Genomic DNA, 25,937 nt, shown 5'->3' on the forward strand with positions numbered 1-25,937 from the left:
GAACAGCCTTTTCCCCTCTGTTATCGGGCTTCTGAATGGTGCTTCCATAAGCAGAGGTACTGTCTGATTAACTTCTGCCATGTTGCGGACATTGGACTTTGTCTCTGGAACTGAGTCGTTACAATGCTGAGAACTATATTCTGCACTCTGTGTCTTCCTCTCCACTCCATATATTGTATTTGAATATGACATGATTGTATTTATATATAGTATTATCTGATCTGATTGGATAGCATGCAATACAAGGCTTTTCACTGTACCTCGGTACACTTGACAAACATAAATTAAAACCTTTGGTAGGGAATGATGAAAAAAATGGCTTTTGGATATTTATTCACTACTTTGCTTTTATGTTTGAAGTGGCAGAATAACATAATCCAAGTGGCTTTGGAAATAAGCATTATTGGAAATAATTAGAATATTCTAACATGTTAATTCAACTCCAGTTATAAATTGAAAAGTCCACTCCCAGTTTATGAGTGACACATATGCTATATCTATCGCTTGCTGGATACTTCCTTCCTGTTGAAGTACAAGAAACCAGGATTGGTAATCTTTAGTCTTTTTGTTGAGAGCTTCCTGTAATACATTCCACAGACTTCCTCTCTGCGTAACGTCACAATATTATGACTTTGATCCAGCTACAACCATGACAACAATTGTTTCTGTGCTATACAGTAGTGTGACTTTATAGTGTTTGTAAATTTCAACATTACGGTATGATACGAATCTCAGGAATTAAATTAATGGCAGAAAATTGCTGTGTTAGTAAAGCTGCACAACTAAGTTGCATTTGCTAGTGGCTGCATAATCATCAGTTTTATCCCTTTGCTCTAAGAAGGAAAGGGTGTTGTAACCCAGTATGTAGACATTATGTAATTGTTTTTCATGTGTCATTAGGAAGGTATACTCAACTCAACAATAAACTTTCAACAATCTGACATTTCTACTTTAAACAATGCGGGGCTTTTACAATGGGGCTACATGGTGACGTTTACATGCAGACTCAGTGAATAGATCCAAAATACTGGAGAAACTCAGCGGGCCTGACAGGATATCTCTGGAGAAAACGAATAGGTGAAATTTCTGGTCAAAACCCTTCTTAGCTGACAGTCTGAAGACCCGAAACATCATCTATTCCCGAGTTGACTCCAGAATTTTGTGTCTCTCTTTGGTGTAAACCAGCATCTGAAGTTCCATCCTATGCACATAGACTCAATGGGCTGTTCTGTACATTCTGTACTAACTGGAGGATTGTGCTTATGCTTGGTGATAGTCTTGCTGATCGGTAAGCAAAAATAGTATTTCACTGTACTTTGGTACAAGTGATAATAAAGAAATACCAAATTGTAATAGATGGGAATAGATGCAATGACCAGGTGGCAGATTAACACACAAAGGACAAAGGACATTTATTGTCACATACACCAATTGGTGCAGTGAAATTTGAGTCACCATACAGTATACAAATAAGATAAACACAACACTGTAGAATTTAACATAAAACATACCCTCACAGCGGAATCAACGTCTCCCACGGTGAGGGAAGGCAACAAACTTCAGTCCTCTTCCTCATGTTCACCCGTGGTCGGGGCCTATTGAGGCCTCCGCAGTTGCCGCAACGGCGGCCCGATGTTTCAGGCCCTCGAACGGAAGAACACTCACAGCGGCTTGGAGTTTCCGAATCGGCTGCTTCCTACCGGAGACCACGGCTCCCGAAGGCCACAGGCCGAGCTGGGCCGAGATTCAACGCTGATGACCCTCGGCAAAAATCCCAGGCTCCACGATGTTAAAGTCAGCACCGCCCGCGGCTGGAACCTCTACAGACCACAGCTCCGCGGTGTTAAAAGTCAGCAGTCCCAGCACTCCAGAGCTCCAACACGGCGATCCCGGGAAGGCATCGCCCGCTCAGTGATGGAATCCAGCGCTGCACCGCTGCTGCTGAAGCTGAGGCTCTGGCCGGTCTCCAGCAGGAAAGGCCGCGCCAATCTAGATTGTAGGCCGCGAGGAGGGGGCGAAGATGTGGCTCGAAGGAAAGGAGCATCCTCGACCAGGTAGTGACTGAGAAAAATGGTTCCCCAAAGATTCCTCTAAAAGACCTCCAAAAACAAACTTTTAGACAGACTAAAAATAATGAAAAGAATGAACGGACAGGCAGCTGTTGGCGAGGCGGCCACACTTGATGGCGCCACCACTCGGAAAACACTTTTATTCTCAAGATAATTAAAAATCGATATTAATATAAGCGATTATGTTACTGAATAATCTTTTACAATTCTTTAATTATCTTTGGGCCAGTTGGAATACAAGAAAAAAAAGACAGATACAGTTTTACTGTTACACCATTTTTATATGGCAGCTACAGTAATATTTTCTTATTTAATTAAAAAGTTGAAGAGTGCTTGCCCCCATCTCTAAACCTAGATTTTTCAGAAGCAAAGTCACTGCTAATCCATATTCCATGTGGCATAATTTTTAGTGTGTAGCCCCGGCAAACTCATGGAAAACCCAGGCACCAAAGCACGCCAAGGATTGCATCTGGGGCTTATACAAAACCAAGCTGTTTCAGCCTATTAGTAGAAACATGGGAATATTTACTGTCAACTTATTTAAAGTCTCCGGCAAATGAAAACTTGACTTTAATGCTCCGACAAGCACTTGGCAACGTTATGCATCATCTGATCTGATAAGCACAACTAAGAAATGTAGAACAGGAAGGCTCCAGTTTGATTACTCGTCTCTGCTGAGTCATCTTATCTCAGCTGTGGAAACAATCGAAATACAATAACTTGCTCTCCCAAACCAGAAACCCAAACCTTTTTCAGGATTTTGAATCACAATCAACACCGAACCCTCGATGCTGGTATGTGGGCAGGATGATTGAGCGGCAAGGTGGCACAATGGTAGAGTTGCTGCCTTACAGCGCCAGTGACCCGGGTTTGATCCTGACCACAGGTCCTGTCCGTATGGAGTTTGTACGGTCTCCTTGTGACTGCGTGGGTTTTCTCCGGGTGCTCCGGTTTCCTCCCACCCACCAGATACATACAGTTTTATAGGTTAATTGGCTTCAGTAAATTGTAAATTGTCCGTGGTGTTAGGAAAGTGTCAGTGTACGGGGTGATCGCTGGTCGGCGTGGACTCGCTGGGCCTGTTTCCGCACTGTATCTCTAAAAATTGACGGTAGGCAAGATCAAGCTATTGGCAGCTTGAATCCTTTCAGATGCACAAGACATATCATCAGTGCAGACCCCAGCCACAGACACCACATCATTCCACATGATACCCGCATCCATTGGCCAAGTTCCTTGGCATTTCACATACTATAGTGTGGAGTTTAACATGGGGTTTTTGTACACAGTGATGAGTGGACCACGCTCAGGCTAGGAGCAAGAGTATTCTATATCCAGATGCCCAGAGCAGAGTCTACTTGCCAGTTGCACCCTGCATGGTCTGAGTCTCAGGTTCAAATAGGGACTACAATTATGGGCCCTGTGGGTGAAGATCGACTTGCCTATCAACACTGATGATAAGGGCAGGTCGTGAAGGGTGCAGCAGGCAAAGACATGGCTCCTCTCTGAAAACCATTGTAGAAAAGTGCCAATCCTCTTTGGAGTGTTCTGGGAAGCTGAATCCCTTCTTGGGCACCAAAGCCCTACGATAACCGAGCATGTCCTGTCAGTGGCATCGGCCTAAAGAAAGTGCTCTCTCCAGGGGCAATGACATTAGCCGAAACACAAGCCGGGTCAACTGGACCATGCTGTGGGTGATGATGCTGTTGGTTCACCTTGTCAGTCAGGCGTGGGTCGGAAGCTAGAGCTGTTAGCAGACGGGGAGGGGATGCGAGCCAAGGGTCGTGTCAGTTGGTCCGTCTGCTATAACCAAAATCCATTATAAAGAGGTCTGTTAAAATGAGAGTTTAGTGTATTGGCCCTCATAACTGGGAAATTAGTTATTACTAAGGAAATTCTGACATCGGATGACTATTTTTGTCATTTAAACAAATCAACAAAAGCTTTTACTTGGAAGATAGACACAAATTGCTGGGGTAACTCAGTGGAACAGGCAACACCTCGGGAGAGAAGGAATGGGTGACATTTGGGTCAAGACACTTCTTCAGACCCTTCTTCAGAGACCCGAAACGTCACCCATTCCTTCAATCCAGAGATGCTGCCTGTCCCGCTGAGTTACTCAGCATTTTGTGTCTATCTTCGATTTAAACCAGCATCTACAGTTCTTTCTTACACAAAAGCTTTTTCTTGTTGGACACAAGACAAATTGAATGATATCTTCTGTGTTAGTTTGCGATTCAAATAAAATCCAAGAGATAATTCCCCTAACTTTAGTTTCATTCGTGAAACCTTGGCTGAGCGATTTTTAAAGACATCAATAAAAAGGAAGCAGACTATTTTAGCCAAAGGTTTACTTTATAAGGTTGCTGTGGTTTGCAAGTTTGCTTCACAGTCGGTTTCAATGTCACAAGCGGAAGGAAAAATAGAAAAACATGGAAGTGAAACGAACAGGAAGCATCGACTAATATGTATAGAAGGATAGGCCAATGGCCTTAATTAGTATGAAGTTAATCTTCTCAATGGTTTGATCTAAAGTTCCTTACGGTTACCACACAGCCTGCCAATTTATATACATTCATCAGACTGGACAGCATATTGATATGCATTCTTTCCTCCTTTTTATCTTCTGCCAACAGGATTCAATTTCTTTTATATAAAAAGGATGTATCATTTTGAATTGAGCAGCGTAAACAAGTCGGTAATGTGATAGTTCAGCGCCAAAATAGATCATCCTCAAAACACAACTCTGAAATTGAAGAGGTGGTCAACTGTTGCATCTACTTTATAATGCATCTGCACAAAATGCCATTGCGTGGGATGAGTTGAATGTATCATTGACAAAGGACAAGTCTTGGATTACTGACCCCTACATGAACAAACTTCCCCTAAAATTCATGCAGATTCAGAAAGGCCTGGATAGAGTGGATGTGGAGAGAATGTATCCACTAGTGGGAGAGTCTAGGACCAGAGGACATAGCCCCAGAATAAAAACATGTACCTTTAGAAAGGAGGAGGAACGTCTTTAGTCAGAGGGTGGTGAATCTGTGGAATTCATTGTCGCAGATGTGGAAGCCAAGACATTGGGTATTTTTAAGGCGCAGAGTGCCGATTCTTGATTAGTAAGGGGATCAGGTGTTATGGGATGAAGGCAGGAAAATGGGGGTTGATAGGGAAAGATAGACCAGCCATGATTGAACGGCAGAGTAGACTTGATGGTGTCTAATGTGGAAAAAACAGTTTAACACTTCAGAATTGACCATGATTTACAGAAAGTTACATGTGAATATAAAGCTACTGAATATCTTTCTCATAGTTTTGCTAATGTAAATAGGCAGCATTTTAATCTCAGAATTCCATAGTGATTAGAACACAGAACGTTGAACAGTACAGCTCACACCCTTCAGTCCACACAATGCTGATTTAAACTCATCTCCTCTGCGCGCACATGGTCTATATCCTTACATTTCCTTCATACCTATGTGCCTATCTAAAAGCCTGTTAAATGTCAATATTATATAAGCTTCCACCACCACCCCAAGGCAGAATGTTCCAGGTACCCACCGCCCTCTGAAGAAACAGAGCGTTCCTATTATTCCCCGCAAATATCTTTGAAACTTTCCCCTTCAAGCTATGCCCTTTAATCATTGTCATTTCCACCCCGGAAAAGGGTTCAGACAGTCTACAAATCTCTGCCTCTCAAAATTACATCTATTTCTATCAGATCTCCCCTCAACCTCCAACATTCCACAGAAAATAACATGTTTCCCCAACTTTTCCTTATAGCTAACACCCTCAAATCCATATAGTTAGAATCCATATAGTTAGAATCCATATAGACCTCTGTTGCACCCTCTCCAAAGCATCCATATCTTCCCTGTATTAGGGTGATCAGAACGGCACATAGTACTCCAAATGCAACCTAACCAAAGTCCTACGAAGCTGCAATATGACTTCCTGACTTTTATACTCAATGCCCCTACATATGAATGCAAGCATACCATGTGCACTCCATCTACTTGTGTTGTCACTTTCAGGGAGCTAGACTCTTGGACCACTAAATTACTCTGTACATCAGTGCTGTTAAGGGTCTTCCAATTAACTGTATATTTTCTCCTTTCTTTTGACCCCCCCAAAGTGCAACACCTCACGTTTGCTTCGATTAAACTCCTTCAACCATTTCTTCCCCACATTTCAGTCGCTGATATGGGGATGGGAGAATGCAACCTTTACGTGGTCCGCCCTGTTTCGACGAATGCAATCAACCCGGCATGCTCAAATAAGATCAACCCGGCACAATCAAATAAGATCAAATAGAACAAGTTGTCCTACAACTTTAGGCTGTGCACACCATACGCAAGAAGAAGAAGAAGAAGTTGCTGATATAGATCCCAATGTATACTTTGCTAGCCTTTCTCGCTGTCGGCTACTCGACCAAATTTGGTATTGTCTGCAAATTTATTGTCCAACCCATCTACATTTACCTCTAAGTCACAAGCCTGTCCATAACGATCCCATTCTCCTCCAAACACATTTAATCTGATCACGAAGAATTCTCTCCAATAACTTCCCTACCACTGACATGAGGTTCATTGGCCTATAGTTTTCTTTAATTATTTCTACCTACCTTCGGAAACAAAGGAACAATATTGGCTATTATCCAGTCCTCTGAGATCTTGCCTGTGGCTTGTGCAGATACAAAGAACTTTGATAAGATAAGATAAGATAAGATAAGATAAGATACAAATTTATTGTCATTTGGACCCCTTGAGGTCCAAACGAAATGCCGTTTCTGCAGCCATACATACAAACACATAGACCCAAGACACAACATAATTTACATAAACATCCATCACATCGCTGTGATGGAAGGCCAAATAAACTTATTTCTCCACTGCACTCTCCCCCCCCCCCCCCATGTCAGAGTCAAAGTCAAAGCCCCCGGCTGGCGATGGCAATTGTCCCGCGGCCATTAAAGCCACGCCGGGTGGTGCGAGGTCGCACACCGGGTCTTGGTGTTAGAGCCCCCGGTGTGCGCTCGCAGAGTCCCGCGGCCATTCCAAGCCGCGCGGGGCGGTGATGTTAGGCCCCGCTCCAGGAGCTCTTCAACCCCGCAACTCGGGCGGGGGAAGTCGCCGTTGCGAGAGCCCTGAAAAGCAGTCTCCCTCCAGGGAGCCGCGGGCTCCTGGTGCCGCCGTCCACAGACCTGTCGTTGGAGCCTCCGACTCTCCGGTCGGGGCCGCAGCAGCAGCAGCAGCAGCAGCAGCAGCGCTCCTCCACCGCTCCACCTGCTCCGGACTCGGCCAGCCCCGCGACGGCAACGGTGAGTCGTAGCACCAGAGTCCCCGGCTTCTTCCTGTTGGAGGCCGCTCCTCGTTGCGGCCCCAACGACAACGGAAACCCGACGAGAACAGGTCGGGTCTCCAGTGCAGGGAGAGATTTAAAAAGTTTCCCCCCCCCCTTCCCACCCCACCCCCACCCCCCCCCACACACACACACCCCAACAAAAAATAACAAAAACTACATTAAAACACAGACAGAAAATAATAAAACGCGGACAGACTGCAGAGACCGCTGCTGGCCAGAGCCGCGCCGCCCACCGGACGGCCCCTGCAATCTCGTATCTTGCCTCCCTCAATAACCCGGGATAAATCTCTTCAAGCCTACGGATTTATCCATCTCAATGCTTTTGAAGAGCCTCACCACCAAAACCACCTTCATGATCTCAAACTGCCCTAGCATATCATTATACCCTGCACTGATCCCACTATTCTCCAGGTCTGAATACAAGTGCAAAGTACTAATTTACTACCTTGCCTTCATCCTCTGACTCCAGCATGAATTCCCTTCTTTATCCTTGAGTGCTCCCATCTTTTCACTAGCTTCCCTCTTGGTTTTAATGTACGTATAAAAAGCCTTGGGATTTTCTTCAATCTGACTTGCCAGTAACATTTCATAGCCCCTTTTCTCCTTTGTAATTGCATGCTTGAGTTCATTCCTGCTTGCTTTATATTCCTCAAAGACCCTTTCTGGTTTCATCTTCCTAAACTTTACATATGTTTCCTTCTTTTTTTTGTTTAACCAAATTTACAATATTCCAGAAATCTACTTTGCGATCCTTACTCCTCCTCCTCACTGGAACATGCTGGGCCTGGACTCTGATCAGCTGGTTATTAAATAACTCCCACATGCCTGATGTGGACTTGCCCAATAAACAGCTGCTCCCAATTTACTCTCCCTAATTCCTACCTAATAATGATGGTGTAATTTGCTAGATGCAATTCAGTGCCATCCCCAAGGTCCAGACTTACCCTCATTCATAACTATCATAAAACATATGGAATTATTATCTCTGTTCCAAAATGCTCTTCCATTGAAACACCTGTCACCTGGCCAGGCTCGTTTCCCAACACTAGATCGTTCTCGAGTGGGACCATCCAAACAGTTTCAAGAAACCCACTTGGATACCACCTATCAAATTCAATCCCTGACTTACCCCCTTATGCTTTTTAATTGTTCTACTGAAATGGTTTTACATTATGTGGCGGAAGAAGCCGCAGATGCTGGTTTAAACCAAAGATAGAAGATGGGTCTCGACCCAAAACGTCACCCATTCCTTCTCTCCAGAGCTGCTGCCTGGCCCGCTGAGTTACTCCAGCATTTTGTGTCTATCTTTGGTTTTACATTAGTTGCCAAAAAAAAAGTAAGATTTTAATGTCCTAAATTTTATGTGTTGGGGAAAAAGATTTAGAATTTGATTATTAATTCCAGGTATAGGAATTATACAGGCTCTCTGCATATTGGTACCCAGCTATTTTCCATTGCCTTAAGCTGACTTCACTGTCTAAAACAAAGGCAGAAAATGCTGAAGGTCAGGCAGTATCTGTGGAAGGAGAAACAGACAACTGCGTCTGAGCCAGCGACATTAAAAAAAACTGTTTAAAAAGAGACAAGTTATGAATAGTGTTTCTTTGTTTTCCATGTGACATTATTTATGTTCTGTAAATAATGCACTTAAAATCATGCTGTATGTTCCCGATCTGCTCTGACTCTCAGACACCATAACCAATGTGCCATAACCAAAGTGGGAACTGAGTATCTGAGAGCTACTTTTGATGCTATGAATACTGAAAGCCAGTGGCAACTTCACAAATAACCAAGTAATGGAGGAGCTTTGAAGAATTTATGCTCCTCCCGACAAAGATGCAAGGAACACACGGTAATGTTGATTTATTTTGCCTTTCAGATCTATATATAGTAGGACAAGATACTTTAACATTTACTTCAAACATGGAATATTATACGGAATAATAACATTAATATATCCACCAAAATGTCAGGTGAATAATTAACAACTAATACAGGTTGCAACAATTTATCAGTCTAATAAAGAGTTGCCAGGTACTCGGTTAGACCATGCTCTCATTATATTTTAATTTCCATGTCAATTCAGACCAAACATACAATATACTCCACTGTGGTGTTCACAGCCAAAACAAATCTGTACTTATTTGTGGCATAAATATTCAAATAAATAAATACAGTACAATTATTAAAAACAACTTAACAGCATGGGTAGGCTGTAGATTCTGTACTCAAATAAGAGATATTTTACTCAAAGCCAGAGTAAATACAATATACATACAAACACACACGCACACACATATATATATATGTACACACATACACACAAGTATATACAGATACATATATATAATGTGTGTGTATTAACAATTTAGACAAAGGAAAATGGAACATCTCCAAGTTTGCGGATGAAACAAAGCTGGGTGCTAGCGTGAGCTGCAAGGCGGGTGCTATGAGGCTGCAGGATGACTTGGATAGGTTGGGTAAGTGGGCAGATGCATGACAGATGCAGATTCATGTGGATAAATGTGAGGTTATCCACTTTGGTGGGAAGAGCAAGAAAGCAGATTTTTATCTGAATGGTGTAGATGCTGGTTTAAACCAAAGATAAACACAAAAAGCTGGAGTAACTCAGCGGGCCAGGCAGCATCCCTGGAAAGAAAGAATGAGTGACGTTTCAGGTCGAAACCCTTCTTAAGATTTGTCAGATTAGGAAAAGGGGAGGTGCAACGATACCTGGGCATCCTTGTACATCAGTCACTGAAAGTAAGCATGCAGGTACAACAGGCAGTGGAAAAAAAAATGGCATGTTGGCGTTCATAGTGAGAGGATTTGAGTAAGGAACAAGGAGGTTCTACTGCAGTTGTACAGTGGCCCTAGTGAGACCGCATCTGGAGTATTGTGTGCAGTTTTGGTCTCCTAATTTGAGGAAGGACATTCTTGCAAGTGAGGGGGTGCAACATTGGTTCACCAGGTTAATCCCGGGATGGTGGGACTGACTTATGATGAAAGAATGGATCGACTGGGCTTGTATTCACTGGAATTTAGATGGTTGAGAGGGGGATCTTATAGAAACACATACAATTCTACGGGATTGGGCAGGCTAGATACAGGAAGAATGTTCCCAATGTTGGAGGAGTCCAGAACCAGGAGTCACAGTTTAAGAATAAGGGGTAGGCCATTTAGGACTGAGATAAGGAAAAACGTTTTCACCCAGAGAGTTGTGAATCTGTGGAATTCTCTGTGGGGGAATTCTCAAGAGAGAGAGTTAGATATAGCTCTTAGGGCTAGGAATCAAGGGATATGGGGAAAAAGCAGGAACAGGGTACTGATTATGGATTATCAGCCACATGCATGTGTGTATATATGCATGTGTGTATATATGTTTTATATATATATACATACACACATACATATATATATACACATATACACACACACACATATATATATACACACACATATGTAGATATATACACACATATATACACACACATATACATACATATATATATATATATATATATATATATATACACACATATATATATATATATATATATATATATATAGACACACACATATATATATATATATACACATATATATATATATATATATATATATATATATATATATATATACATACATACATATATATACACACACACACACACAAATATATATACATACACACATACACATATATATATGTATACACACATATATATACACACACATATATATATATATAACCCACAAACATAAATTCCCCCTTTAATAAAAACCAGTTGCCAGAATGCACAGATTTATTTGGCATATAAATTATTCCCAATTTTACCGTATTAATGTTTTTTTATTTTTTAACAAACAGCTCTGCAGTCAAATTGCAACAGTTTTGAAGTTTGAAACAAATCTACTAACAATAGATTATAAAATGATGACTTTTTCTTTCTCCATTTTCAGCCAGGCTATTTGAGAAGCCATTGGAACCATTACAAAATAAAAATAATTATCAGACATTTTTGATCTCTTTGAAGCTTTTGCATGTCCAAGAAATGGAGAGGAATTCTATTTATAATCTAAAAATTTCTAGCTTAAGGGAAGGAAATAAACCCCCCAAAAAATGAACTGACATTTCCAAACTTCATCACCGTGTGCCAAGGTTGGTTGTCGGAAAATGATGCGATCAAACTTGCCCCCATTATCTTCCATGGAGAAAGCTTCAGGCTACATCAAGTAGCTGGACGATGACATGAAAATTACATCCAATTGTTCATCTGTCTGGGTCTTTTGCACCAAATCTGGGCCTACACACTTCTGCAAAAGGACCAGTGGCACTAACTTGAAGAGGTGCAAGGGATCTCTCATCATGTTCTGGCTAATTTTTAATATTCATGTCAATACTGAAGAGATTAATAAATATGAAGAGGGCCATAAATATCAAGAAGGACACATCCCACCCTGCCAACCACTTTTTTACTCTGCTACCCTCCGGGAGGCGATTCAGGTCTCTGCAGGCTCGCACTGGTAGACTAAAAAATAGTTTCTACCATTGTGCGATAAAAGAGCGTAACTCCACCAGTGAACACTGGGAAGCAAGAAGTAACTTCGAGGAATACCGCTAAATTCTTTTAATCTCTTTTAAAAATGTATTTATATTCTACTATTAACTGTACATATGTCCATTGGTGTCGTGTTGTATTTCTTTTAACAGAGGAGAAGCAAATGGAATTTCGTTGCTCAGTTTTGTGCAATGACTATAAACATATCTATTCTATTCTATTCTATTATTTATTCTTTATTCCAGTGTTGTTTGTGGGTCATGGCTGTGTGCATATGATTTGCTGCATTACCTTCAATACAAAGTCATGCCTGTTTAACTTCCTGGCCCCCAAAACACACCAGAAGTTTTCGATAAAACTTTGCTAAAAAGGGAAATGTTCAAACCATTTACCACAACAGTTCAATGCAATTTGAAAAAAAAACCCGGAGCAAATATTTTGCCACAATCACGCAGCACCGAGTTACCCGTTGGAGTACTGAAACAAGTACAGCAAACCCTTGCAATAACGGACTGTGGGGGTAGGATGGTGTTCGTTATTGCCGATTATCCGCTGTAACATGGTGAGGAGGGTAAAGCTTAACCCAAGGCCGGGAGGGAGGAAATGCAACATCTGGGGGAGGGGGAAGTTAAAATAAGCAGGCAGGAATACACAGGCCGGGGAGCCGCAGAGCCCCCCCCCCCCCCCCCCCCCCCCCCCCCCCCCCCCCCCCCTCTCCCAGCCCCACACGCGGTGCGCCAGGGACAGGCCCGGTACTCACGCCGTCTTCGTGCTGCTGGCTCTCACTGCTCCCACAACTGGAAGTACATCACGTGGCACCATCTCAGTGGGTAACTGGGGTGAGGTGCAACAGGATCCTCAGTCCGCTATAACTGAAATCCACTATATAGAGGTCAGTTATTGCAAGGGTTTACTGTACATTTGTTGATTCCACAACAATAATTTCAGGCATTACAGTAACTGTAGTTCAAAGAACAGGAGTGCAAAGAGGTTTGAGTTGTCCCCCAGTTATCAAAGGTTATGCCTACATAAGTCTTTCTGCCTACAGTATTTGCTATAAACTGTGCCCCAGCAACAATCAGTATCGTTGCAAGCAATGAGGAGGCAATTGTAAAAGCTTGTAGAGGGAGAATATCTCAGCAGATTAACTGAATTCTCTTACTGTCATATCAAGTTGAAATAATTAACGGGAATGGGTTTTCTTTATGACAACTAACAAATGGAACCAGGAAGCAACACCCCATCTGAGTTTTCCAAATAGAAGCAGAAACGAGTAAGACACAAAAAAAACAAATCTGGCCAATTGGGCAAAAGTCAACACCAGTCTGTATAAACTGCAATGAATATTACAAGCCAAGTCCACAAATTAATGCATGGTCATTGCCCTCAAAAGTGGTGCTGCCCTTGGCATTGCATCGATATCTGCAACAAAATGATGCCAGCACATTGTAGCATATGACCATATTAAAACCAGCTGTTGGATATGTCATCAGTCTAAAATAGTTCATTACAACAGTTTCTCTTTTCATGAATTCTTACAATTAACAGTGCTACATTCTCTTCAACTGTTACCTATTTTTTCCCTCAGAAGAGAAAAAAGTCCAATTCATGCTATTTTGATTTATATGCGCATTAAAAAAATGTCACATATCGTTCTATATCTTTCCTTTCACTTTACCTGTTGCACTTGAGTTCGGCTTGATTGTATTTATGTATTCGATTGGATAATATGAAAAACAAAGCTTTTCACTGTAACTGAGTAAAGTGACACCGATGAACTCTAAAGCGTTGCAACATCGGCAAAAGTAGAATGTTCCACTTACCTATAATTGCATGGACTCGTATAGACAGCTGGGTCCGGAGGATTAGGGTCGGGCGTCTGCCTTTGCTAAGTGAAAAACAAATGATTAGTTAGTCAAGTAGAACCCCAATATTCCTGTCGATGTAATATCCTACCATAAACTCATAAAACTATCTCCGACATTCTGTGTGCATATGGCACCTTTAATATAGTAAAAGCATTTTTCACAGGATCATTATCTAATGAAAATGCATGAGATGTTTAACTCGTTACCTCTTCTTGCCATTTAAACTCGCAGGATCACAGAAGCTGCCTTTGAAATGCTGAGTGAACATCAAGCATTGCACTGAGATTTTTAACCATTATTTCCAATTGACGAAACAATTTGGAAATTGAACTCTGATTAGATATTGTACTTTTAAAAATAAATGACGTTCCACAGCATTGCAAAGATCAGACGGTCCAGGCAGAGGGGGGGTTTGGCAACTCATGTTGGGGACACCCACCAAATGCTGTAAAATGTTTACAGGATGTAAAGTTCTGGAGTAATTCAGCGGGTCAGTCTGAAGAAGGGTCCCGACCCAAATCCCCACCTATCCCTGTCCTCCAGAGATGCTGACTGACCCACTGAGTTACTCTCTTTTTGTAAATCAGCATCTGCAGTTCCTTGTATGTACTACAAGGAAATATTGACAAGGTTAGTTCCAAGTGGTCCTTTATTTCAAAACTGCACATTGGTGTTTTTAAGAATTATTCAACACAATTGGCTACTCTGTCAGCTTGATGTCACTGTTAATGTGCCACAATCCGACCCCCACACTATACCCCCTCCCCCCCCCCCACCCCCCCACACCCGTTCCCCTGTCTCATATAGATCAAATGCCTGCAGCACTGGTTTGAAACATTCTTGGAAACAGAGGTCACTACACACATGACCTTGACATCAGAGCAAGTTATTGATATGATTTGTCCCTTTACCTTCGGCTACAAAATGCAGTCCAACCTCACCCTCCCACCTTTGACGATCTGCATTTACTTTAAAATTTAGCACTGAAAAATCCTGATTATATTTTACTTTTTTCTTGGACGAGAAATGACAAAGATAATAAAGATTAAGGAGGAAAAAAAAATCACTCAGCAGTCGACTTCATGCATCCTCAAGGCTTCTTGGTTTCAATGCTAGCACAGATAACATTCTTTCTCGTTATGCAAGAAGGTAACATAAAGCCACAAATATCCAGTCTGCAGATAACTGTAGTTTAGAGATACAGTGCGGAACCACGCCCAACGTGTCTGCACCGACCAGCAATCCTCGCACATTAACACTGTCCTACGCACACCTGGGACAATTTACATTTATACCAGGCCAATTAACTTACAAACCTGTACGTTTGGTGTGCGGGTGGAAACCAAAGACCGCAGAGAAAACCCACAATCTCCACACTGATAGCACCCATAGTCAGGATCGAACCAGGGTCTCTGCCACTATAAGCGCTGTAAGTCAGCAACTCTAATGCTGTGCCACCATGTCCCAACTAATGCAATATTCTGGTCCGAATGGAATCAATGGATATCTGGGTTGGTTTCTCCCAAATTTTACTGAAACTTATTTGCATATCACTGAAGGTTACAATCTTGAACTAGTGGACTTGGAAAACCTTTATCAACGTGTTTTTTAAAACAACATTTTAAAGATGCAGAATATGCAGTAGCTGATCTCCCGGTTGCTGGACACTTTCATTCCCTTTCCCATTCCCACACTGAACTTTCTGTCCTCGATCTCCTCCATTGTCAGAGTGAGGCTAATCGCAAATTGGAGGAACACCATCTCATCTTTCGCTTGGGCAGTTTACTACCCAGTGGTATGAATATTGATTTCTCTAATTTTGTTACCCCTGCCCTCCCCCTTTCTCCAGCATGTTTGGGCCATCTTCAGTTTAAACCAGCATCTGCAGTTCCTTCTTACACAACAATCTGGGGCATCTCCCCTGCCCCCTCTCTCTGGCGCTAATACATCTATCCAATACCTTGTTGACCAGAACTATTCACATATGTCCAGGTGAGGAGTGGGCAAGGTTTTGTGAAGTGGGATCATAATCTACATGACCCAACTAATACAATGAGATGTATGTCATACATCAAATTCCAGGGTCACGTCCATCGTTTTCAATGACTTGGAACTGGTTTTACTGATACAACCAATACAAGAGAATGGAAATGCCTTGTTCTGTGTTCCTACTGTGCAAACAGCTGGAATCCTCTCAGCAGCCATGGGTCAATTATCCAACTGGCCACAGCTGCATTGCAAACACAAACTCTGTGCTGGTGCCAGTTTGATTGAATAATTCATTGATTCCATAATGATTCAATGATACTTTGTCACATATACTAGGTACAGTGAAATGCATATAATCTGATAAAATCATACAATAGACCTCAACTACGCAGTACAAAAGTGTTGCCACGTTTGGTGCCAACAAAGATATAAAAGTTCACCGAAAAGTCCTGTCTCCTGCCGACTGCCACATGTGGCAGCAGGCAACCCCCCACTCCCCTCTTTTCTTTACTCCTCAGACTCAACTGGTGCACAAACCAGAACTATATTCAACATTAAAAATGCAGTTCATATGAAAAGGATGCTCGAAAGGGCAAATATTCTGTGATAAGCTCTTTGCTGAACTCAAATTTGCCTCCACCGTTATACATTTTCTCACAGACAACATTTTTTTCCAAGGAAAATGACAAATGGAAATTTGAAGGTAGGCAAAAATACTGGATTGAATCTGAATCTGAAATACTGGAGGAACTCAGCGGGTGAGGCAGCATCTATGGAGCGAAGGAAATAGGCGACGTTTTGTGTCGAGACCCTTCTTCAAACTGATGTACCTTGCTACCAAATCAAATGCCTGTGGCATAAACTGTCTGGCACTCTTAAACCAAGATAGAGAGAGAGATAAAATGCCCTGAATTATGCTGGGAAAAGCCAATAAGCGCAGTCCTGGTTAATGATACTGTAATGGGTACAGCATGTTCAGTATAAAAGAACACAAACATCATTTGCCTGTAAACTTGGAGTGTTCTGCAAAGTACCATCTACAAAGCTCCATTACACAGCGTCAAAATATTCTGAAGCCATGGTGAGAAAGAGAAATAAAAGAATGAGGAAAACAGAGAAAGAGGAAAAAGAGAGAAAAAAAAGAGGAAAAAATAAAGAAAACAAGAGAAAGAGAAAAAAGAGAAAATAATGAAAGAAGAAGTGAAGAAAAGAAAGTGGAAAAGGAGGGAAAAAAGAAAAAGGGAGGATAAAGAGAGAAAAAGAGAGAAACCCCCTGTCCACCAAATTTGAGCAACAATTTCACTGGGTTTTACTTTAATGAAAGGGCGTTGTCCCAAATCATTAAATGTGCTTCTCCTCTCCACATGCGCTGCCCGACCTGTTAGAGTAGGTGCTTCCAGCATTTTCTATTTTTGATCTCAAATTTCTAGCACTGCGGTATACGAGGAAGGAGGATAAATTCTATCAGCACTGGTTTTTATTCATGATCATAGAATGTTACATCCTTCTGTGAAATAGTTTTGGATATTGAAGAAAGAAAAGCTCTGCAATGTTTTAGAAAAAGGCATAGCATCAAATCTGACGTTCACCAGCATGATGTAGGCATAAAGAGCAGCCAACAGGGGCGGCACAGTGATAGAGTTGTTGACTTATGACCCTGTCCCACTTGGGAAACCTGAACAGAAACCTCTAGAGACTTTGCGCCCCACCCAAGGTTACCGTGCGGTTCCCGGAGGTTGCAGGTAGTGGAAGCAGGTAGGGAGACTGACAAAAACCTCCGGGAACCACACGGAAACCTTGGGTGGGGCACAAAGTCTCCAGAGGTTTTCGTTCAGGTTTCCTAAGTGGGACTGGGGCATTACAGAGCCCGAGACCCGGGTTCGATCCCAACTATTGTGGTTGTCTGTATAGAGTTTGTACATTCTCCCTATGACTGCATGGGTTTTCTCCAGTTAGTCCGATTTCCTCCAAAACTCCAAAGACATACAAGTTTGTAGGTTAATTGGCTTCGGTAAAATTGTAAATTGTCCCTAGATTGTAGCATAGTGCTCGAGTACGGGGTGATCGCTGGTCAGTGCGGACTCGGTGGGCCGAAGGGCCAGTTTCCACGTCGTATCTCTAAAGTCTAAGGAAACGGAACTTAAATCCTTGGAAACTGAACTCAGCGTGACTCAGCAGGAAAAGAAAACTTCAAACGTTTTGCTTTGTGAAACGGCAAAAACCCCAATCAGCCTCCTAAAGATAAAAGCTTATTCTGAATTAAATCCTTACAGTTGCATAATTAGAATTACAATCAAGACTGGGTTTTCAACACAGACTCAATGTGACAGATTACATGCAGGAAAGAGTAATCCCCATATGACTGGCTGAATAACTTTGTGCAAGCCACTCATTTCTCCAACTTCCTTCTTAAATCCAAAAAAAAAGCTTATGTAGCATCACATCTGGCAGCTTGTGGTATTTTACACCCTCACTCTGTAAATGGTGGCATTTCAAAGCTTTTTAGTAATCGCACAATAATTACATTGACGCGTGTAACCAAACTATTTCACTTCAAAAATATTTCACTGTCACTTTCCAAAACTGGCCACAATCCTAAATAAATACCATCAGAGATCCCAAGTAAAACATAATCTGTCTCACTTTTTATTTATTTTCATTTGATTTTGCTCACAAAGGGAGTCTCAAACAAAGACAATGTTATTGTTCTGAAGGACACCAATTAAGACTTTACTTTAGACTTTAGAGATACAGCGCAGAAACACCGAGTCCACACCAACTAGCGATCATCCTGTACACTAACACTATCCTTCTACACACCAGAGACAATTTTACTTTTTTTTACCGAAGCCAATTAACCTACAAACATGCACGTCTTTGGAGTGTGGGAGGAAACCGGAGCACCTGGGGAAAACCCACGTGGTTTACAACATACAAACTCCATACAGCCAACACCCATGGTCAGGATCGAACGCGGTCTCTGGCGCTGTAAGGCAACAAATCTACTGCTTCACCATCTTTGCCCCCCATCAAGGCATATTTCACTTGCAATCTCCCTTCTCCCTTCACCATCCTGCCTTTGGATCGCCATCACTGCCCAGTCATGCTAAACTTTAAATTGATGTCATTTTGCACATAAACGCTTTCTTTCACTTCTGCTTTGCAGTTAGTCCAAATCAGCACAAATTAATCAGAAGTTGCAAGTTGCAACAGTGTATGAACTACTAGGCAAAAGCAATATAAGCATAATCCCACTTTATTAGAAACATAACCCTGGTACCCCCCTCCCCAACCAACACAGCCAGACCCCAGTCTGCAAAGAATGGATCCTGCACCCTCTCCTTCCCATTCACCACTTCACACCTACTTAAGGCAAGACTCCAGTATGAAAAGACTGGACCACTTCCCACCCCAACCAACACTTCACACCAAAGATCCTATAGCGGAGCAAGATAGGCTACTCCTGCTAAATGCAATGGACTGACGTGTAGTACGCTATGGAGGGGATCATGGGCATTTTTCCACGCCCATTTTAGCAACCTGAGCCTACCTAACCCGACCCGACTCGCACTGTAATCAATGTTGCGGGGCAACAGTTTGTGTGGGTTAGATTCATAAATCTGTCAGTTCAAACTTCTTGTCAAGAATAAAATTTGATTCTGGTAATTGTCTTTTTTAATGTTTTTTAAATCATTTCTTTTTAAATGGCTCACAAGCAGTGTTTGAGTTGATTTTGTAGTAACCGGAACCGACCCGACTCGCAGGGTGATTGACAGGGGGGGACTTTTTGTGCGTGATTATAGGGTTAGATTCATAATTCTGTTAGTTCATAATTCTGTTGATTCTTGTTAAAGAATAAACACACATACATGAAAATTATATAAATGTATATAACACACACAATTATATTTCTTCTAATCCAATAATGAACTTTATTTCAGACTAGACAAGGGACATTAAATAAGAAACATTGTAAATAAGAAACATTGTAAACCTCCCTACAACTTCACACACACTAGGCCTTACCCCCCCCCCCCCCCGGCACTCTCTCGCCTGCCCCCTACTACTACAATGTCCCCCCCCCCCTACTATGCCCCTCTCCTCGCCGCCCCGGGCCCCGCACTCCTTCTCCTCGCTGCCCCGGGCCCCACACTCCTTCTCCCCGCTGCCCTGGGCCCCACACTCCTTCTCCCCGCTGCCCCGGACCCCGCACTCCTTCTCCCCGCTGCGGATCCAATCTTTGGCCGGAAGCAAGAAGGCGGGAGCAAGAAAGCGGAACAAGATGGCGGAACAAGATGGCGGAGGCAGGTTGCTAAAATGAGGCATAAAATCGTCCATGAATCCACCCATGAGCGTACCTCACTTTTGCGTGAGAGTAACCCATCTTGCTCTGCTATACGATCTTTGCTTCACACCCACTCACAGCCTGACCTCAGTCTGCAAAGACTGGGCCCTTCTACACCCACCCTCATCCAATCACCACTTCACATCCAAATACCCTCCTTGCTGAACAACATCACTTCATCAACAATAAAAATAGAGGCGATGGAGAGGCTTTTCAGAAGACAGAAATGCCGGACATCTCCAAGACCTGACAATGTTTCCCCCTCTACTCTTAAACTCTGTGCCAAACAACTGGCACCTGTCTATACAGACATTTTTAACCAGTCCTTGCAAACATGTATGGTCCCTGCCTGCTTCAAAGTCTCCACTATTGTCCTTGTACCCAAAAAGGCAAGGATTACTTGTATTAATGACTACAGGCCTGTCACACTGGCCTCTAGTCATGAAGACACTTGAAAGGCTTGTGCTGGCCAAGCTGAAAAATATCACGATCCCCTGCTGGACCCTATGCAGTTTGGATATCGGGCCAATAGATCTGTGGATGATGCAGTCAACCTGGGCCTGCACTTCATCCTACAGCACCTAGACTGCCAGGGGACCTATGCGAGGATCCTGTTTGTTGATTTTAGCTCTGCATTCAACACCATTGTGCCAGAGCTACTACACTCCAAACCTTCCGAGTTGACTGTGCCTGAACCTCTCTGTCGGTGGATCACCAGCTTCCTGACAGACAGGAAGCAGCATGTGAGGCTGGGAAAGCACATCTTGGACCCGCAAACGCTCAGCATAGGAGCTTAGGTGAAGAAAGATGGAAAAGTGTTGAAACAGGGGAGGGGTTTATAGTCAGCTGATTGGAACAAAGGTCGAAGACAAGAAAGGAAAGGTGGTGTGAGACAGATTTGAAAAGTTACGGATTGAAAAGCCAGAGGGAGGAAACTGGCAGTGGGAGGGGGTGGAGTGGGAGTCCGGGGGTGGGGCATAGGAGAGGGAAGGTGAGGGGAGGGGGGGGGGGGGGGGGAGAGAGAGGATGGGGGTATTTGGGAGAGTCCCTTGTTTCTACAATCTCTTTCTATATCTAGCAGAACTCAGTCATACTGAGAGTTTGGCACAACAGAGCTCACCGCGTGGCAATGCAACTGACAATTCTGTTGAACAATCCTCAAGAGACAAAATGAATGTTCTTGATTAACATTTAAAAGACTAAAAGTTAAGTCAAGAAATTCCAGATGGCCCGATTATTTCCATTCACTTTGTACCAATTGTGGTTACTCTCCGAGGGACATGAAGCAATGGAGGTGCCAGATAATTTCCTCGAGGAACAACATAAAAATTGCCTCTCATCAGAATCTAATTATGGGGAAAGAGTATGGTCATCTGTGATAGGAGCAGAATTAGGCCAGTAGATGTCTTTCTACTATTGTCTAACAGTCAAGAAAGGGCATTGTTCATGAACGTCAAGGAATTGTGAAAGATTAAATAAATGTCACGAAGGAAGGTACAGTTTCCAAAAATATTATCGCACGCATGAAGGGACCTTGACATCACACTTACAGGAACAGATATGTGCAAGAGTGCGTCAAAGTGCCGAGAGTTAATGCCGGTGGTGATGTTACAAATCTATACCCTGGTGAACACTTGCTTTGCTGACTATAGTAGTTTCCCTCGAGTAGATGTTGTCACCTGTATTTCCACAGAAATCACTAGTCCAAACATCAATCACATCTTTCCACAAATAGTGAAGACTGAAGAAGTGCCCCAACCCAAAACTTCACCCATTCCTTCTCTTCAGAGATGCTGCCTGTCCAGCTGAGTTACTCTGGCATTTTGTCTCCATCTTCAGTGAAAACCAGTATCTGCAGTTCCTTCCTACACATGGTTTGTTTACTTAAAGCCCTGCCCCATGGTGCGAGTTCATTCCAAGACCTCTCCAAAGTTTAAAAAAAATCAAACTCGTGGTAAGCACGGAGAATGAACGTAACGGGTACGTCAGAGCTTGGGGACGTCTCTTAGCGCTAACGGCAGGTATTCGGTAAGACTCAAGAGTCAAGAGTCAAGAGTCAATTTAATTGTCATTTGGACCCCTGGAGGTCCAAACGAAATGCCGTTTCTGCAGCCATACATTACATTACACACAAATAGACCCCAGACACAACATAATTACATTTAACATAAACATCCATCACATAGCTGTGATGGAAGGCCAAATAAACTTCTCTCTCCACTGCACTCCCCCCCCCCCCCCCCCTCGATGTCAGAGTCAAAGTCAAAGCCCCCGGCTGGCGATGGCGATTGTCCCGCGGCCATTAAAGCCACGCCGGGTGGTGCGAGGTCGCACACCGGGTCTAGATGTTGGAGCCCCCGGCGTGCGCTCGCAGAGTCCGCGGCCATTCCTGCCGCGCGGGGCAGTGATGTAGGCCCCGCTCCAGGAGCTCTTCGACCCCGCAACTCGGGCGGGAGAAGTCGCCGCCGCAGAAGCCCCGAAAAGCGGTCTCCCCCCAGGGAGCCGCGGGCTCCCGGCGCCGTCGTCCACAGACCTGTAGAGAGCCTCCGACTCTCCGGCAGCAGCAGCAGCAGCAGCAGCAGCAGCAGCAGCAGCAGCAGCAGCAGCAGCAGCAGCAGCAGCAGCAGCAGCAGCAGCAGCAGCAGCAGCAACAACAGCATCAGCAGCAGCAGTGCTCCTCCACCGCTCCGGACTCGGCCAGCTCCGCGACGGCAACGGTGAGTCGACACCTGAGTCCCCGGTCTCTTCCTGTTGGAGGCCGCTCCTCGTTGCGGCCTCAACGACGACTGAGACCCGACGAGAAAAGGTCGGGTCTCCAGTGCAGGGAGAGATTCAAAAAGTTTCCCCCCCCTCCCACCCCATCCCCACCCCCCCACACACACACCCAACCCAAATAAAATAACAAACACTACATAAAAACACAGACAAAAATAATAAAAACGCGGACAGGCTGCAGAGGCCGCTGCTGGCCAGAGCCGCGCCGCCTACTCGCTAACGGCAGGTAAGCACGGGAAGACTCGTGAAGATTTTTCAACATGATGAAAAATGTTCACGAGAGCCCCGGGTACCGACGAGTGGCCATTACCGTAAATTTCCGAGTTCGAATCAGGGCAAACTCGGGAGAACTCTTGGAATGAACACGTACCGTGGGACAGGGGTTTGATCCTGTTGAATGGCAAGATAGAGGGATTTACACAAAAGCTAGGAAGCTTCTTAGTTCGATTGCCATTGCAGAGCCTTCCACTATCAACATCATGGGTATCACCACTGACCAGACATTTAAAGTATTCAGCCGCATAAATACTGCGGCTACAAGAGGTGGTCAGATAATGGCTATCGTATCTCACCTCCTGTTGCACAAAATCGTTTCCACTAGTTACAAGCCACAAGTCAGGAGTGTGATGGACTACTCTCTTTTTTTTTTTTTTTTTTTTTTTTTTTTTTTTTTTATTTTTTTTTTTTTTTTTTTTTTTTTTTTTTTTTTTATTTAATTTTTTTATTATTGGAGATAGGTACATGATCTATTACATCATTACTGTTACATCATTTTTAAATTGATAATATTGTCAGTTATTATTACATTGTCTCCAATACTTTTTTTGCATTTTTCTTCATTTTTTTTTTTTATAACTAGATAGGGCTAAAGGGATAGATGAAATAGAGAGAGGGAAGAAGGAAAAAGAAAACTAAAATAAAAAAAAAAAAAAGGAAAAGGAGTGAAAGAGGTAGTTGAAGAAGAATGGAAAAATTTGTTAAAGTTTAAAAACATCATTCGAGATATGTTCGTACATTTCGAAGTATAGCATTTCATCCAATCTTTAGTCCGGGTGCTAGTCAGGTTCCTGTGCTGAACTGTTCTGACCCTTTAAATAATCAATAAAAGGAGACCATGTTCCAACGAATAATTCCTGTTTATCCAACAGGGAAAATCTGATTCTTTCCATGTTTAAGGTCTCCGTCATTTCTATAATCCACATTTTGATTGTGGGGGCCGTAGGGCCTTTCCAAAATTTTAGGATTAATTTTTTTCCTGTTATTAAACTGTAATCGATAAAGTTTCTTTGTGTTATTCTAAGTGTTTGATTTGATTCTAATATTCCGAATATTATTAATTTTGAGTGGGGTTCCAGTTGTGTGTTGATTACTTTGGATATTATACTAAAAATATTTACCCAAAATTTTTTAATTTTTGTACAGTTTGTAAACATGTGCGATAACGTAGCTTCTAAATGTTGACATTTATCACATATAGGTGAGATATGTTGAAAAATTTTATGTAATTTTGTTTTTGCGTATTGTAACTTATTTATTACTTTAAATTGTATTAGAGAATGTCTCGCGTTTAGTGAACATTGATGTATGTGTTGTAGACTTTCTTCCCAAGTGTCTTTCGTTATTACCTGGTTTAATTCTTTTTCCCATGCTTGTCTGTGTAAGTCCGTCAAAGGAATGTCACTATCTAATAAGATATTATATATATAAGATATTAATTTTTCTGTATTAGGATGCTTATTCCAACATTCATCTAGAATCTCTGGGTTTCTATTTCGAAAATTTTTAGAATTCGATTTAACATAATCTCTGAGTTGAAGATATCTGAAATAATCATTTCCTCGAAGTCCATAAATCTGTTGCAACTCCTGAAATGTCAAAAAAAAGAGCCTTCTTTGTAAAGGTGTCCTATATTTTTAATTCCATTATTCTTCCATTGTGTAAAACCCCCGTCTAAACATGAAGGCTTAAACAATGAGTTATTCACAATTGGAAGAAAAAGAGATAAGTTATCTAATTTTAATGTCTTTTTTAATTGTTTCCAAATTTTTATAGCACTAAATATTATAGGGTTTTCCTTATAAATTTTCTTGTTTAATTTAGACGTAGCAAATAATATCGCACCAATATCATAAGGCATACAATCTTCCCTTTCCAGTTTTAACCAGTCTGGTTGCTGGTCTATTTCTCCCAACCAGAAGTTCATATTTTTAATATTAACTGCCCAGTAATAAAACAAAAAGTTAGGTAAAACCAAGCCTCCATTATTTTTTGATTTACACAGGTGTCTTTTGCTTATCCTATGATTCTTATAATCCCAGATAAAATCATTAACAATAGAGTCCAATTTTTTAAAGAAGTTTTTTGCCAGGTATATCGGAATCGTCTGAAAAAGGTATAATATTTGCGGTAAAAAAATCATTTTTATGGCATTAATTTTACCAACCATTGAAATAGGTAATGTTTTCCAGTATTGGATATTCTTATGTAATTTATTCAATAATGGGGGGAAATTTGCTTTAAATAATGATGTATATATCTTAGTTACATAGATACCTAGATATTTATTTTTTTTCATTTACTACTTTAAATGGGAATTGTTGTATTATCTGTTTGTTATGTTCCCTTATTGGCATAATTTCACTTTTATTCCAATTTATTCTGTATCCTGAAAGTGCACCGAATTGGTTTATTAGTTTTAATAGGTTTGGGATAATTTCTGGTTTTGTGATGTAAATTAATACGTCATCTGCATATAGAGAAATTTTATTCACTGTGTCTTTACTGTTATACCCATATATTTCCGGATGCCCCCTAATTCTTTCTGCAAGTGGCTCAATTGCAAGTGCAAATAGTAATGGAGATAACGGGCATCCTTGTCTACACCCTCTAGATAGACTGAATTTAGATGACAGTCTTTGGTTGGTAAGTATTCTGGCCGTAGGATTTGTGTATAGCAGTTTTATCC

At 42.1% G+C, this 25,937-nt stretch overlaps 1 protein-coding gene across 7 annotated transcripts in view; it reads right to left on the minus strand.

Annotated features, from left to right (window-relative positions):
• The window catches only part of fhod1 (formin homology 2 domain containing 1), a 217,972-nt gene that overhangs the window by 150,007 nt on the left and 42,028 nt on the right, over positions 1-25,937 (minus strand). For all 7 annotated transcript variants that reach the window (XM_055648529.1, XM_055648527.1, XM_055648528.1 and 4 more), the window contains exon 3: positions 13,819-13,883. In XM_055648529.1, coding sequence (XP_055504504.1) covers positions 13,819-13,883 — 65 coding nt within the window. The remainder of the gene's footprint in view (positions 1-13,818; positions 13,884-25,937) is intronic.

The sequence above is a fragment of the Leucoraja erinacea genome, chromosome 17 (genome assembly GCF_028641065.1).
Source record: "Leucoraja erinacea ecotype New England chromosome 17, Leri_hhj_1, whole genome shotgun sequence".
In the NCBI taxonomy this organism is placed as follows: Eukaryota; Metazoa; Chordata; class Chondrichthyes; order Rajiformes; family Rajidae; genus Leucoraja; species Leucoraja erinaceus.